The following is a 14,372-nucleotide window of genomic DNA, read 5'->3' as shown; positions in this document are numbered from 1 at the left end:
CAAAGGTCTTGAAAGCAACTAAAATACTTGAGCATTTTTTGGAGTATCCTCCCAGTTTAGTGATAGTGATGAACAGTAAAAAAAATTACAGGACAGAGTAAAAAGAAAGACTTCCCTTGTGCCTCAGTTACCTCATTTGTAACATGATGATAAAAACCAGACAAAATAAATCAATATTGTAAAGGATTTCAAACAGTGCCTGAAACATATTAGACATTGCATTAAGTGATTATTGGCGGAGGAGGAAGAAACACTAAAGACCTACATAATTCACAAAAGGACTGATTGTTTTTTACATCCATAGGTATCTTTTCATATGTAGCAGATATAATTATGGGTGACTTATACAGAAAAACATGTCCTATAAAAGTTTGGAACTCAAAGTACACCACAAAAAAGATTACCACTTAAAAGAAAAAATAGGGGGGTGCCTGGGTGGCTCAATTGGTTGAGTGTCCTACTCTCATTTTCAGCTCAGGTCATGATCTCTCAGTTACAAGATAGCGCCCCACATGGGGCTTCATGCTGAGTGTAGAGCCTGCTTGTGATTCTCTTTCCCTCTCTTTCTGCCCCTTCCCCTTTGGTACACACACATGCAAGCTCTCCCTCAAAATAAATAAATAAACAGGTAAAAAAAAATAGGATACACTTGATTAAATTAGGTGCCCATTAAGCCTTTGCATTCAGTAGAAGTCTTGAGTGTTTCTTGAGTCCTTTGAATTATGAGTGCTTAGCTATTCATTCTCCTCTACTTAGGAAGCTGTTGTCAGGACACGCTGAAACAATGATTTTCACAGGAACCTACATCTGCATATCTGAGTTCAGGAGGTAAAGCTACCATGGGTTTTTGTTTCTTTAAAAAAATATTCTAAATGCTATGCCAAATGACAAGAAACCAACAGAAAAAACTAAGTAAAAATATGTGTTGTGAGGGCATGGGGTGTTCCTACCAGGAAGACTAGTTAGGAACTGTCATTTAGTTTCTAAATCTTTTTTCCCTCCAAATACTAAAATAGTATTCTTAAAACAGTACAAGATGTATTGCCTATAACCTAATATATAACTCAGCTATTGCCAGCACTTTAGTATATATATTTCTTTCCAGTCTTTAAAAAAAATTTTTTTTTAAATATTTGAGAGAGAGCAAGTCTATTATGAGTGAGGGAGGAACAGAGAGACGGGGAGAGAGAGAGAGAGAGACGGGGAGAGAGAGAGAGAGAATCCCAAGTGCTGACAGAGTGGAGCCTGATACCAGGCTCGATCCCATGAACCACAAGGTCATGATCTGAGCCGAAATCAAGAGTCAGATGCTTAACCGACTGAGCCACCCAGGCACCACTCTTTCCAATCTTTTTATCCAAGCCCATTCATTGCCAGTTATACTGCAAGCCTACAACATAATTTTATCTTATTTTATTTATTTAAAAAAAAAAATTTTTTTTAACGTTTATTTTTGAGACAGAAAGAGACAGAGCATGAACGGAGGAAGGTCAGAGAGAGAAGGAGACACAGAATCCGAAACGGGCTCCAGGCTCCGGGCCGTCAGCACAGAGCCCGATGCGGGGCTCGAACCCACGAACCGCGAGATCGTGACCTGAGCTGAAGTCAGATGCTTAACCGACTGAGCCACCCAGGCGCCCCTACAACATAATTTTAAATGTCTACAGAATATCCACATAAATATAAAGACCACAGATTTCCTGGTCTCCCACTATTGTACTCTTGTCTACAATTTATGAGATTTTTGATGATAATTATGCCCTAAGATTTTAAATATCACAGGTGCCAAAAGAATAATATTTAGGCTAAAAGTAGTTTAAGTAGAAATTAACTGAATTTCTAAATCTCCCAATACAGCCAATAATGAACAAATATTAATCATATTTATAGTCTTTTGAAAACATTAAAATTTGATATAAATCACTTACTCTGATACCATAACACCATAAACATTTTATTCTAACATTGTTTATCATATTAATTTTATCACTATTAATCATTAACACTAAAAAATCAACAATACCTGTTGATAGTGAATCACAACCATGATCAAAAAGTTCTCCCAAAGGAGAACTACTATTGGTTCTTCTTGCCTGTTTCCCATCTATAGCGTCCAAAGACTGGTAAATGAAAAGGCCACATGCACAAGCAATATATGCCCACAGAGGTGCCTGTGAAACAAAAGACACAAGATTTACTAAGACATATTCGTTACTATGTTTCACTGATAACGGTTTACTGGCAGATAGTTTGTCTTCATTCTCCAGAGAAGTACAACTAGTTGGAAGCTAAGGGAGAGAATGCAAGGGTTACATAATGGAAAACTTTCTGAAACAATCAGAATTGTAAAAGAATCACATTCTTTGCTTTGGAGGGCTGCTCACTGCAGATGCTGGATAACTGCTTTGTAAGGTTATCTAAGAGATTACACTAGGTAACGTCCATAAGATTCCTCCTAACATTTAGTTAGAATAACTAACATTTAGATGCTGAGTCAATTAATGAATAATCTAGTACAGTTTCTCCCAAATTGGATTTTGAGGATGTTTATAGGTATTGCATGAAGAAAATGAATTCCATGCTTAACACATGTGGGAAACACTGGGTTAAACAATGTTAAACATTTCTTTACTGCAGGACTCCTTCCAGCCCTTAATGTTGCTAATGCACACTGTGAATATTCGAGAAGGGAGACACAACACACTGCCATTTTCTAAACTCATTTGAGCACGTAACCTATTTTTCAACATACCTCATCAGTGTTCAATGGAACAACGGTAGGGAAATGATGATCTAGCACACGGAGTGCTTAGAACATTATTTTTCAAATATTTATGGTCACATTTTCAAGGAATAATTTCTCTTTTCCCAGGCAGAAACTGAACCACTAATACTGAATTTAAATGCTATGTGTTAAAAAAGGAGAGCTTCTATTCGGCGTGTTCTCTTTAAGAAAGTAAGAAAGAGTGTTTTATATCACTTTTCACTATTTTCCCATGCCATGGAAAAATTTCTATGATCACAAGGTATTTCTCAGATATTGGTTATCAAGTTAAACTGAGTATCAAGTGCTCAGAGCAGCAAATCAAAACTATGCAGAGCTGCAAATAATATTCATATTCTTCACTGCAAAGAGGTTGCTCTCAGACATCTATTTAGTTACCAATATTAAAGGTAAGGATCTTTTCTTAAACATTTTCTCAGAGTCTCATATTTTAGAACATTGAAGCTATCAAAAGGACCAGAGTGTAAGCCTCCCCTAGGACAGAGTTACAAACCCTGAAAGCAATCACTGTAGTTACATAACCATAGTTGATGCGCAAGTTCACTGAGAGATTGGTTAACCTCGTGTGACTAAGAAGCCCCACCTTCTAGACTTTGAAGCTACTGCTTTTTGCTCCTACAGGAATCCAGTAACTCTAGAGCTGCACTGTCCTACATAGTTAGCCATTAGCCATGTGTGGCTATTTTAGTTTAGATTCATTACAATTAAATAAAAACAAAAACTCAGTTCGTCAGCTACACTAGGCACATTTCAAGTGCTCAACAGCCAGACGTGGCTATGGTTACCATCCTGGACCACGCATTTAGTAAGTCAGATCAAAAGAATTTCATTTAGCAATACAAAACAAAAACAAATGAATATTAAAACTAAAAACTCTTGGGCGCCTGGGTGGCGCAGTCGGTTAAGCGTCCGACTTCAGCCAGGTCACGATCTCGCGGTCCGTGAGTTCGAGCCCCGCGACAGGCTCTGGGCTGATGGCTTGGAGACTGGAGCCTGTTTCCGATTCTGTGTCTCCCTCTCTCTCTGCCCCATCCCCGTTCATGCTATGTCTCTCTCTGTCCCAAAAATAAATAAAAAACGTTAAAAAAAATTAAAAAAAAACAAACAAACAAAAAAAAAAACTAAAAACTCTTATGGTCATATTTCAAAAAGTTTTAATTAAACCTGATAGAGCTCTTATTGGTAACAACATACAGCTCAGTTCGTTCTAGTTTTCCTGTGTATGAAATAGCTAATACCAATTTCCTTTATCTGTCTTAGGCTGCAAGGGTAACTCAAGCATATGTAACATATATCAAGCTGCAAGATAAATTCCAAATTAACTTATGATAGTAAAATCAAAGCTACTAGCTAAGGAGATTTAAGTACATAGTATCAGAAATCACAAGTATATTTTGGTATACATATAAAAAGGGATGGGGCACCTGGGGGTCTCAGTAGGTTAAACACCTGGCTCTTGATTTCGGCTTGGGTCATGGTCTTGGGGTTGCTGGGTTTGAGTGCGGTGTCGGACTCCACACTGACAGCTTGGAGCCTGCTTGGGATTCTCTCTCTTTCTCTCTCTCTGCTTCTTGTGTGCACGCATTTGCAAGCTCTCTAAATAAATAGATGAGCTTTTTTCTCTTTTTTTTTTTTAAAGGGTTAAGCCTATAGTTCTACCTTAGTAATTTGAAAAATAAGGACTGATTTTCCTTTCCCATCTACTGGAAAGTTTTTTTTTTCTAACAAAAAGGCAAACTCTGCTGAAACCATTACAATAGTGACATTCTTTTCTATTAGAAAGACTAGTATCTGAAACTCTAATGTATTAAAAGAAATCAGTAACATAAATATATGGAAAGTTCACAATATCTGGAGACATGAAATTTAATGCTCACCCACTGGAATAAGGCCCAAAGGAATTAGAATCATAATGAATGAGAATGTCCCTGGGTAATAAGTTTAGGGAACTCTCTGACTCCAAAACAGTGATAAAGAAAAAAATATCCATGCTTTCATATATAAGTATTTTATTAGAAGAAATGAGGAATGGGAGGGAAATTGTGGGGAAGAACATATTACATACTTAATCTTTTTGACCAATGAAATAATAATTACTTATGGAGCATTATATGTTATGTACTATAAATGGATAATCTTACTTCTTTCAGTACCACAAAATAAAATTTCAAAGAATAAACTGTGACTTAGAGAATTTATGTAATTTACTGAAGATCACAGAGATAATAAGAGCATATCATGGAAGACAGCCATGACCTATTTTAATGCACTGTGATCTAAAGCTTAACAAGGATTTCTACTGTGCAGCTATAAATGTATCCATGCATAGCCTTTGTGGGACACTACCTTCCCTTGCAGAGCACCAAACAGCCAGCAGCTCAGTCATGTTCTACCTTCATTCCTCCTAGTAGCCATTCTGAAAAGTTCTATTTGATTCAACTAGTTCTCATTCTGGAAGTTTCCTCAAAGATTTAAACTAATTCTAAGATTATTCCAATAATTCCAAATCACTTAAGCACAGAGGCTGAGGAAAAGTATTATAGGGAACATGGTACCTGGTACACTCTGGGGTGTTCAATAAATATTAGTAGCTGAGCTCTACCTTTAAACTTGCTCTCATTCCCTGACCCCTATTGTGGAACTAGCTTAGGATTGTTGGAGGGCTTCCATTAGAATTAACACACACCCCTGTTGTTCTGCTGTAACTCTAAGGATGTGTGAGACCTGAACCAAGTTCCTCTGGAAGTGGCTATCAGGTCCTCAAATAAGTCACAGGTAAAATAGTTCAAAGGACATGTGATAAAGAATCCCAGGACACATTTAAACAATCATACTGGTTTTTAAGTTTCCTGATTGATATGAAGCAAGATAGCTAAGGAAATGATAGAAAATCAGAAATATATTCATACAATCTGTTTGGAACTGTATTTGTACAGGAGAAGAGGAATTAAAATAAAAGTATTCAAGGGTGATTAAGAAATGAACTGGAAGAAGGAAAAAAATGTGTTTTGTAAGTAACTGTGACATTCAGTAGCCATTTACTTTAAGAGAGGTATGTAGGGGCACCTGGGTGGCTCAGTCGGTTAAGCATCTAACTTCGGCTCAGGTCATGATCTCACAGTTCATGAGTTTGAGCTCTGTGTTGGGCTCTGTGCTGACAGCTCAGAGCCTGGAGCTTGCTTCGGATTCTGGTTCTCCCTCTCTCTCTGCCCCTCCCCTGCTCACACTCTGTCTCTCTCTCTGAAAAATAGGTAAATATTAAAAAAAGAGAGAGAGAAACAAATGAATTGATAAAAACAGAAAGGGACAAAGGGTTGGATGGTGATAATTTTATCACAAAAAACGAATAATCTGAAAAGACTACTTAAAAATGATTACTTCAAGCTTAAAAGAAGATAAGGAATCCTTGTGACCACTATGATTTCATATGGTTCAGAGTCACGTTTGACACCTTTCATTGAGAATCACCTTGTATCTTCTTGGTGTGACTGATCATTCGGAGGGGCACAACAAATGTTGTGCCATCTACCTAACTACTTTAGTTCCCTTTTTATCAAGGAAGTTTCAAAACCAAAGAGATAAACATCAATTTACCTATTCTGATGAAGAGCTCTAGTTTCAGTTTTGGTTTTAAGTAACGGGTACAGAGGGTAAAAAGCGGGACCAGCAGTAGAGAGACCTGTACTGAAGGGCCCAAGCAGACAGTCCTTGTCAGCAATAACTGCTTCTCTTCTTCAAGGCAGCCATTGCAGGGTACAGAACAGAACTTCTTTCGCCTTGTTAGAATAATAGAGATATATCTGAGGTCTATCTGTCACATGTATTTACAGGAAGAGAAAAGGGATATTCAAACAATTCTCACTGGAATGGAGACGAAACCACTGTTTAATTTTTTTTAATGTTTATTTATTTTTGAGTGAGAGAGAGAGAGAGAGAGAGAAACAGAGTTGTGAGTGGAGGAGGGGCAGAGAGAGAGAGAGAGGGAGACACAGAATCCAAAGCAGGTTCCAGGCTTTGAGCTGTCAGCATAGAGCCCGATGCAGGGCTCAAACTCATGAACCATGAGATCATGACCCGAGCCGAAGTCGGACGCTTAACAGACTGAGCCCCCCAGGGCGCCCCGAGAGGAAACCACTTTTGATAAGACTGATTTACAGCTGTGCCATCTCACTACCAGAGCCTTTTTTCTCTGATCATTTTCAACTTTGCTAGGATTTCATTCAGCAACTAAAAAATTTAAAAAAAAAATCCAGCCATTAAAAAAACTTTTTTGCATTGAGATTTACTGATTTTAAAAGGATTACCTTACATGTTAATCTCTGATGACACTAATATACCTACCAGAATCAGACTCCACCCTTTCCTTCTGGTTTTCATAAGCGGAGTATACAAAATAGACTGTAGTTATAAGCTTTATTAATAGTATGTGTGATACAATCTTTTAGAACAGTTGATAAATAATTGTCAAGTCATCTTATCTTTAGCAAAAATGACCTAAAATCCCAATTACATTGTTTTGGGTATATAACAAATGCTCAAATCTGTTAAGAAATTCACCTTACCTGCTCTGTGGCTGTGGGACAGTAGAAGACTAATAAAACAGTTGTACAGATGTTTATTGACAATCCAATGATGGTGATGAGATTTGGGGCAATCCAGGAGGGAACTCTTCCAACTAGCCATTCCCAATAGCCCTGCATCAAGGGCTCAAGCAGGGACCGTCCAGCACTCTGATATCTGTGTTCCTCTAGCCGCTTTAGTTGATGTCTTGATAATGGTGGCGTAGGTAACTGAAACAATTTATTTAATACACACCCTGGAGTACTCATATGCCCGAAGCCCATAGGGGACTCCGGGTGAGAATCTCCACATCGTTTCCTTGTTGACCGATGCCCACTCATGGATCTTGGCTGTCTTTTATTTGAAGAGAATAATTTCTTTTGTTTCACAGCTTTTTGTGGCTGGTCTTTACCTGAAAAAAGAGAAAAAGATGTATCTATCAGCCACTATTTATGTCAATGTCAGTAAAGTTTAAACTGGTAACAGACTAATGCATATCAAACAGGGATCAGAACACCAGGGACCTGTTTTTAGTTCTAATTCTTACTAAATGTGTGAGCCAAAAGAAGTCATATAACTTCACTCTCAGGTGAAAAATATTAAGGGAATTAATAGTAATATAGTTCCCGAAACCTTATAGTTTGTCTGACTGAATTCAAAGCTCTCACTTTTTTTTTTCTATCTCACTCTGATTTCAGTAATATAATGGAATAAACCTTAGAAATGATCTAGTTATTTCACATGTATGGACACTGAGGTCCAAAGGCATACCCAAAGATAGCTAGCAAATTAATATTAATATCAGAGGAATGACTTGAATAAAATGGGTTTTAAATCAGATAATTTATTTAATGCTAATAGCTAACATTGAGCACTTGCTGTGTACTAATGCTTCAAGCACGTTTCACATATTAACTCATTTAATCCTCACAATAACTCTAGGTCAGGATTATTAATTATCCCCATTTTTACAGAAAATGAAACTAAGGCACAGGGGCTAACTAACTTGTCCAAGCTCATAGAGCTGGTAAGTGGGGTTCACACAAACACAGGGTTTCTGTCTAAGCTAAACTGAAAGATAAAAAAACTTATTAGTAGAACGGGATATTGAGAGTATTTTAGGCAGGGGTGAAGAGCAGTAACAAACCTAACTTTAAGAGGACAGAATACATGTATTAGCAGAGTGACCTGATGAACTGAGGTAGTAAGAAAAAAGTATAAGTGTATTAAGTGATGACTGTTCATAAAGGACCTTAAGTTTTTTTTTTTTTTAATTTTTTTAACGTTTATTTATTTTTGAGACAAAGACAGAGCATGAACGGGGGAGGGGCAGAGAGAGAGGGAGACACAGAATCGGAAGCAGGCTCCAGGCTCTGAGCCATCAGCCCAGAGCCCAACGCGGGGCTTGAACTCATGGACCGGACCGTGAGATCGTGACCTGAGCTGAAGTCGGACGCTTAACCGACTGAGCCACCCAGGCGCCCCAAGGACCTTAAGTTTAATCCCAAAAGTACTTGCACTTGACTTAGAAAAGATTAAAGATAACATAATTATTGTAAATCACTAAGCAACATAAGAAAGTAATGACAAGAATATATTCAAGACTAAAGGGGAGTCATGTATATATGTGTGTATATGCGTATGTATGTGTATATACATACATATATGCATATATATATTCATATACGTATATTTATCAGAACACAGAAAGTGAGAACACTCAAAAGTTAGTGTGGTGACCTCAAACATTTGACGAGGGTAGTAAAAATGGAAGTGTGAAAGTCAAATCTGTACGTAACTTCTATTTAGAAGGAAGAATCCTGGAAAGGCACTTAGGAATTAGATATGAAGGCTGGAGGAACAGAAGAAAACATGAATCAACAGTCAGAGACTAGTGGTACTACTGTCAAAAAGGGAAGTGAGGAAAGTAAACCAGTTATTGTGGCTTGAAGGGTGATGGAAGGGGATTTAGGGATGGAGGTAAGAAATACACAGAAGTAACTTTTAAGCAGACATCTTTCAGACAAGATCAAATACCTGGAGTTTGAGCAAGAGATGAAAATTTCAAGTTATCAACTTAAAAGTTAAAGTCTAGTTCTTTTAGAAAGTAGAAAATTTCTTGAATGGATTAAGTGTGAAGAAAAAAGGAAAAGAGTAAGGAACTTTGCAGGAAATTCATGGTTACAAAGCAGAAGAGAGGGAAGCCATAAGAGGATTAAGGGGGGAAAAGAAAGGAACAATCTCAATAGAACTAAAAGGGTAGTGGCAATGAACCAAGAGAGGTATACTTCAATCTTCTGGTAGAAAGCTATCCAAAATGCAATATGAAATTCCCAGAAATGTTGCACTATGGGAATAAAGAATGTGATACAGGGACTAGGACATCTCAGCAATGGACCCGGTATTAAACATGTGCAAGACTTCTTCCTTCTATTCCCATACATATCAAATTCTAAAGCTTCAATGTCACTAATGATCTATAGTGACATCCAAAATCTCAATCATGTATCTCAATAACTGGTTCAGAAAAGTTACTGTAATCATCAACTACTTTAAATAAATTTTCAAAAATCTTAAAAAGATCGCCAGTGCTAACTAAAGTGCTCTGAAGTAAAAATACTGAAATAATTTTTTAAACTAAGGCAAACCAAAGATAATATCTTATTATTTCAAAGAATTCTTCCATACACCCAACTGTGTCACAAAGCAATTGATTAATGCCAAACAACTGGTTTGTAATCATTTTAGAGAAAGTGACAGGCCACCAAATAGCCTTATAGTAGTCATATTTTCTGTGGTCAAATGATTCATCTTCACATTTGGAAGCTATAATAAATCAGTTCTTATAGAATTCAACTTAAAATGGGAACAAAAAGTCTAGTCAACTCAATTTACATTTTATTATTGTGGTGTTCCATTTTCCTATTGTAAAAAAAACACACACACACACACACAAACCAAAACCAAACAAACAAACAAAAAACAGGTGACATGAAGGCACTAAACAACTACAAGTAACTGATCCTAATGGTTTTAAGTTTGAGCATTTGGCAGGATTATATGATACACTGATAGCTCCCTTCTGAGTGTTTTCCCTCTGTGCCCTACATTTTTTTTTTTTTTACCTTTTATTTCTCTCTTTAAAAAAATCTACATTTTGACAAACCTTTCTAGATTTTTACATAGATCTAGCCTTTGCATAATTCATACAAAAAAAAAGGCCAGGGAGTTTTTAAACACTGCGATTTGGCAACATTGTCTCTCTGTGAAGCTATTAGCAACAAGATTGCAAATATAAATTCGGATACATGTAGCCCCTGACATACAGATACCTACTTTCACTACATTCAGATACACACAGAGGTTGTCGAAGCTGACACAAGCCCATCTCTACTCTCCCTTCATCCCATAACATCTGGGACCTAGACGCTATTGCAATTCAAACCATCTCAAGAAAAAAACAGGAGCTTTTGCATTTCAGCTCATGAAAAGCAAGCATATCTCAAGGGAGTGCAACAGGGTAGGTGACTGTAACAGGAAGATCGAACTTTATGGAGAGAAAGGGAAATAGGATGTGGAATGGGAATACGGAAAGGAGAAACAAATACTACTAAATTATTCTAGCCACTTGAAATTTTTACATAGAGTCAGGCCTATGCCACACTAAAGGAACTAAAACAATTAATGTAAGGAGTTAAAATCACTGCTGGCTAGCCTACCAACCACCAGTCATAAGTTTTTATGAGAAAATGAACTCCAAGTTCCAAATGCATTCAGCCAATATTGGTGCAGTAAACAGGACAGACAACGGGAGTCCCGGTTCCCATGTCCAAATGGAAAATAACTAAAAACAGGTAAATGAGCAAACAGCATTACATACTATGATGAGGGCTATGAGGAAAAGAGTGTGCAGCCAGAAAATAGTTAGGAGTGCACATTTTAGGTAAGGTAATTGAAATCTATGAAGAGGTAGCATTTGTATCAAATTCACAGGAAGAAAAGGAGGTAGTCATTCCAAAAGCAGGAGAAAGAACTGTCCAAGGGAATAAGCCCTGAGTCAAGTCTTGTTCAGGTACCTTTGGGATCACTGTGGCTGGACAGCAGTAAATCAGATTGAAGAGTGACATACAATAAAGTCTGAAAAGCCAGACAATGCAGAGGTTTGTAGGAAGGAACTGAGGAAGGTTTATAGGTAAGGAACTGAGAATTTATTCTGATGTTTTGGAAGGCCATCAATGAGCTTATAAATTTGTAATTTTGTAGCACAGCTTATTAACTGAGGATATGTTTCATAAATCATAACAGTAAAAGTGAATATTTTGAACTGAAAAATTTCCCATTATCTGGAATCCAGTTTACTATAAATATTGATCACAGGCCTACAGCTATTGTAACCTTTCTACTTGTAATCAGCAAATTCCCCTTCTTGGCCCCAGTGCAATATTCCTTTCATAGCACTTACCACATTTTGAATTTTTTTGTTTCTTGTACTGTTTTTGGTCTTTTCCCCACACTGGTCTATAAGCTCCACAAATGCAGAGACCACACCTGTCACAACATTCTTTTCCGAGAATCTCATACCATACCTAATACTAAGTGGGTAATTAGGACTTATTTATGGAACAAGGAACAAAAATGATTTATGTAGTATTTAATGAGCACCTAGTTATTCTTGACCCTGAGGAAACAGAAAAACTGAAGTGTGCCATCCATTCCCCCAAGAAGCTCAGGGCGTGTGTGTCTTATAAACAGCTAGGTTACAATGTGCTCTGAACAAACTGTTGTGGGAGTCCAGAGGAGGGGGCACATATGGTCTAACAAAAGATTTTCTCTGTGCAGACATGAATATTTATATGAAAAGCCCAATGAAGGTACAAAAATATAATCAGAGATGTTTAACGAATACCTTTACTAAAATTACACACATTTTGTGGACATACATCTACGGCATAGAACATCTGTGCTTATAGCAGCTGAGGATAATGGCATGCTGCCTACATTATTCCTGGGTTCAGCTTTGGGGAACATCTGACAAGCATCCCACTAAAAAAGGAATCTCCAACTGCTCTGCAGAGCATAAGGTAAGCTTACACAATATCCAACCTGAAGTGTGAAATTCCAGATTTCCCACCCCCCACATCTCAGGGTGCCAAGTTTTGAGCTGCACTGATTCAGCAGTATGTTTATAGTCTTTTCACAGAAATTGGTGACAACACAGCTCTTTCCGACCTTTATGGCACTACTAAAGGAAAACTGTAATGGCCAACACTATTTGGGCAGCAGAGCAAATCATAAAAGGTTAAAAAAAAATAAATAAAAGGAAAACTAATAGGATCACAGGATTACATTCAGCATTATTTAACAAGTGATAACAGAACAAGTTAGCAAAAACAAAAGCCTTTTCAGCAGACTTGGAAGCAAAAACAGTACTGTGTAACACAATTTAGATCTACTGTTTTGCTGAAGTGAAATCTTGCATTCCTTAAAAAAACGAAATGACTTCCTCCAGAAAAAAAAAAAAAAAGCAAAGCAAAAGCGTGGCATTTTATAGATTATTTTCATATTCCATCAAAAAAGACAGCACAGCATGACCCTCAAAAGAACATCACCAAGCACTTTTAGCCAGCTTAAAGAACATGTCTGTCTACTGCCTCCTAGAAAACAGACTATGCAATAAAATGTAATTTGGGTTATAACAAAGTTTAGAGTTACACATCTCAAACGAATAAATGTTGATAACGTAAATTTCAGGAGAGACTGGGTGTGGGAAAGAGAATAAATTTATGAAACCACAGTGGTAAATATTCAGTAATAATCTATCAACTGGACAAGAAATAAAGGTGCCTCTGTCGGAACAGGTTAATACAAAAGGCAGATTCATCAAACTTATTTCTCAGTTGGAAGCATCGTAGGGACAAGTTGTACAAGGGGCTTTGACTGGTTTTTCCCAGCACAGAATAAGCGGCAAAATAAATGCTTTTAGAACTTGGATAGCTGGAACTTTATGTGAACGCCAATGGTTCTAAAGTAGTAATGCTAAATGTCCTTACGACAGTCTAACTTGTGTTGTGAGTCAATTAAACACAAGCATTGAACACACTCCTACTAGCTCGAGAGTCGAAACGGAATCTTTACTCTCTGGCTACATACAAGACACTAAATTTGACTATCATAATATGGATTCATTCATGAACTAAGAGACCTCAAGAAAAATTAAATATCCGATACCAAGGATGCAAAATAGCAAAACGACACAGAAACGCCAAGCACCGAATTGGAGAAAACAGGTTAAACGCGGCTAACTGTAATCCCATTCATCCCAGTGATCCTGGGAACACCGGCAAACACTACCAACCCTCCCGTCCTTCCTCCTTCCAAGAACGCTGCTGAAAATAAGCCCTAGCTGGCGATCTCGGAGCTTGTCAATATACGCTGAAATTTCTAGAAAAGTTGCTGATGAAGAAGCGTGGCCCAGCCCGCATTCCAAAAAGAAGGCCACCCGGGCACCGGATGCAACACGCTGGTGGACTTGGCAGCACCTGGGCAGGAGGGTGTGGACCTGACTAGGCAAGGTCGGTTCCACTCGGGCAGCGCCTCCACCCCTCGGCCCGCCCAGCCCCGGCCCGCCGAGGTTCTCCGCATCCCGACTCCCCCTCAGCAGTCCCCGGGCTCCCGCGCTGGCACTTGGCCACCTCAATCTCTCCACCTGCGGCCAGAGGAGCAGGCTCCCCTCGCCTTCCCCACAACCCCGCGCGCGAGGGCAGCCGGCGCGGGGAAGCACTGCGTTCGCCTCGCTCGAGTCCCTACACACCAATATTCCAACGCCCCACCCCAGAGCATGCAGCTCTCTCTCCACCCAGCTCGAGAGTCGTGCCCCCAACACGTCCGTCACACCCGGCCACCTTCCCCAGGCCGAGCCCGGCAGCCTTACCCCGACCCCCGAAAGCACACGGCTAGAAATAAGACCTCCTACTCCAGGCGACTGAGTGACTCTGATCCGCGGCGGCCCGTTCGCGACACTTTCGCG

The 14,372-nt window shown here is 38.6% G+C and overlaps 1 protein-coding gene across 3 annotated transcripts in view; it reads right to left on the bottom strand.

Moving 5' to 3' along the window:
• CEPT1 (choline/ethanolamine phosphotransferase 1) overlaps positions 1-14,364 on the bottom strand; it is a 36,822-nt gene extending 22,458 nt beyond the window's left edge. Inside the window, exons 1-3 of one of the 3 annotated variants that reach the window (XM_042953382.1) lie at positions 14,277-14,364; positions 7,348-7,757; positions 2,024-2,171 (exon numbers count right to left, since the gene is read on the bottom strand). In XM_042953382.1, coding sequence (XP_042809316.1) covers positions 2,024-2,171; positions 7,348-7,686 — 487 coding nt within the window. In that variant the 5' untranslated portion in view covers positions 7,687-7,757; positions 14,277-14,364. The remainder of the gene's footprint in view (positions 1-2,023; positions 2,172-7,347; positions 7,758-14,276) is intronic. The other 2 variants (XM_042953380.1, XM_042953383.1) reach the window with 2 other exon arrangements.
• Between the last annotated feature and the right edge of the window lie 8 nt (positions 14,365-14,372).

The sequence above is a fragment of the Panthera leo genome, chromosome C1 (genome assembly GCF_018350215.1).
Source record: "Panthera leo isolate Ple1 chromosome C1, P.leo_Ple1_pat1.1, whole genome shotgun sequence".
Lineage (NCBI taxonomy): Eukaryota > Metazoa > Chordata > Mammalia > Carnivora > Felidae > Panthera > Panthera leo.
Note: the sequence above shows the minus strand (reverse complement) of the source record. Positions and strands in the feature narration are given on the sequence as shown.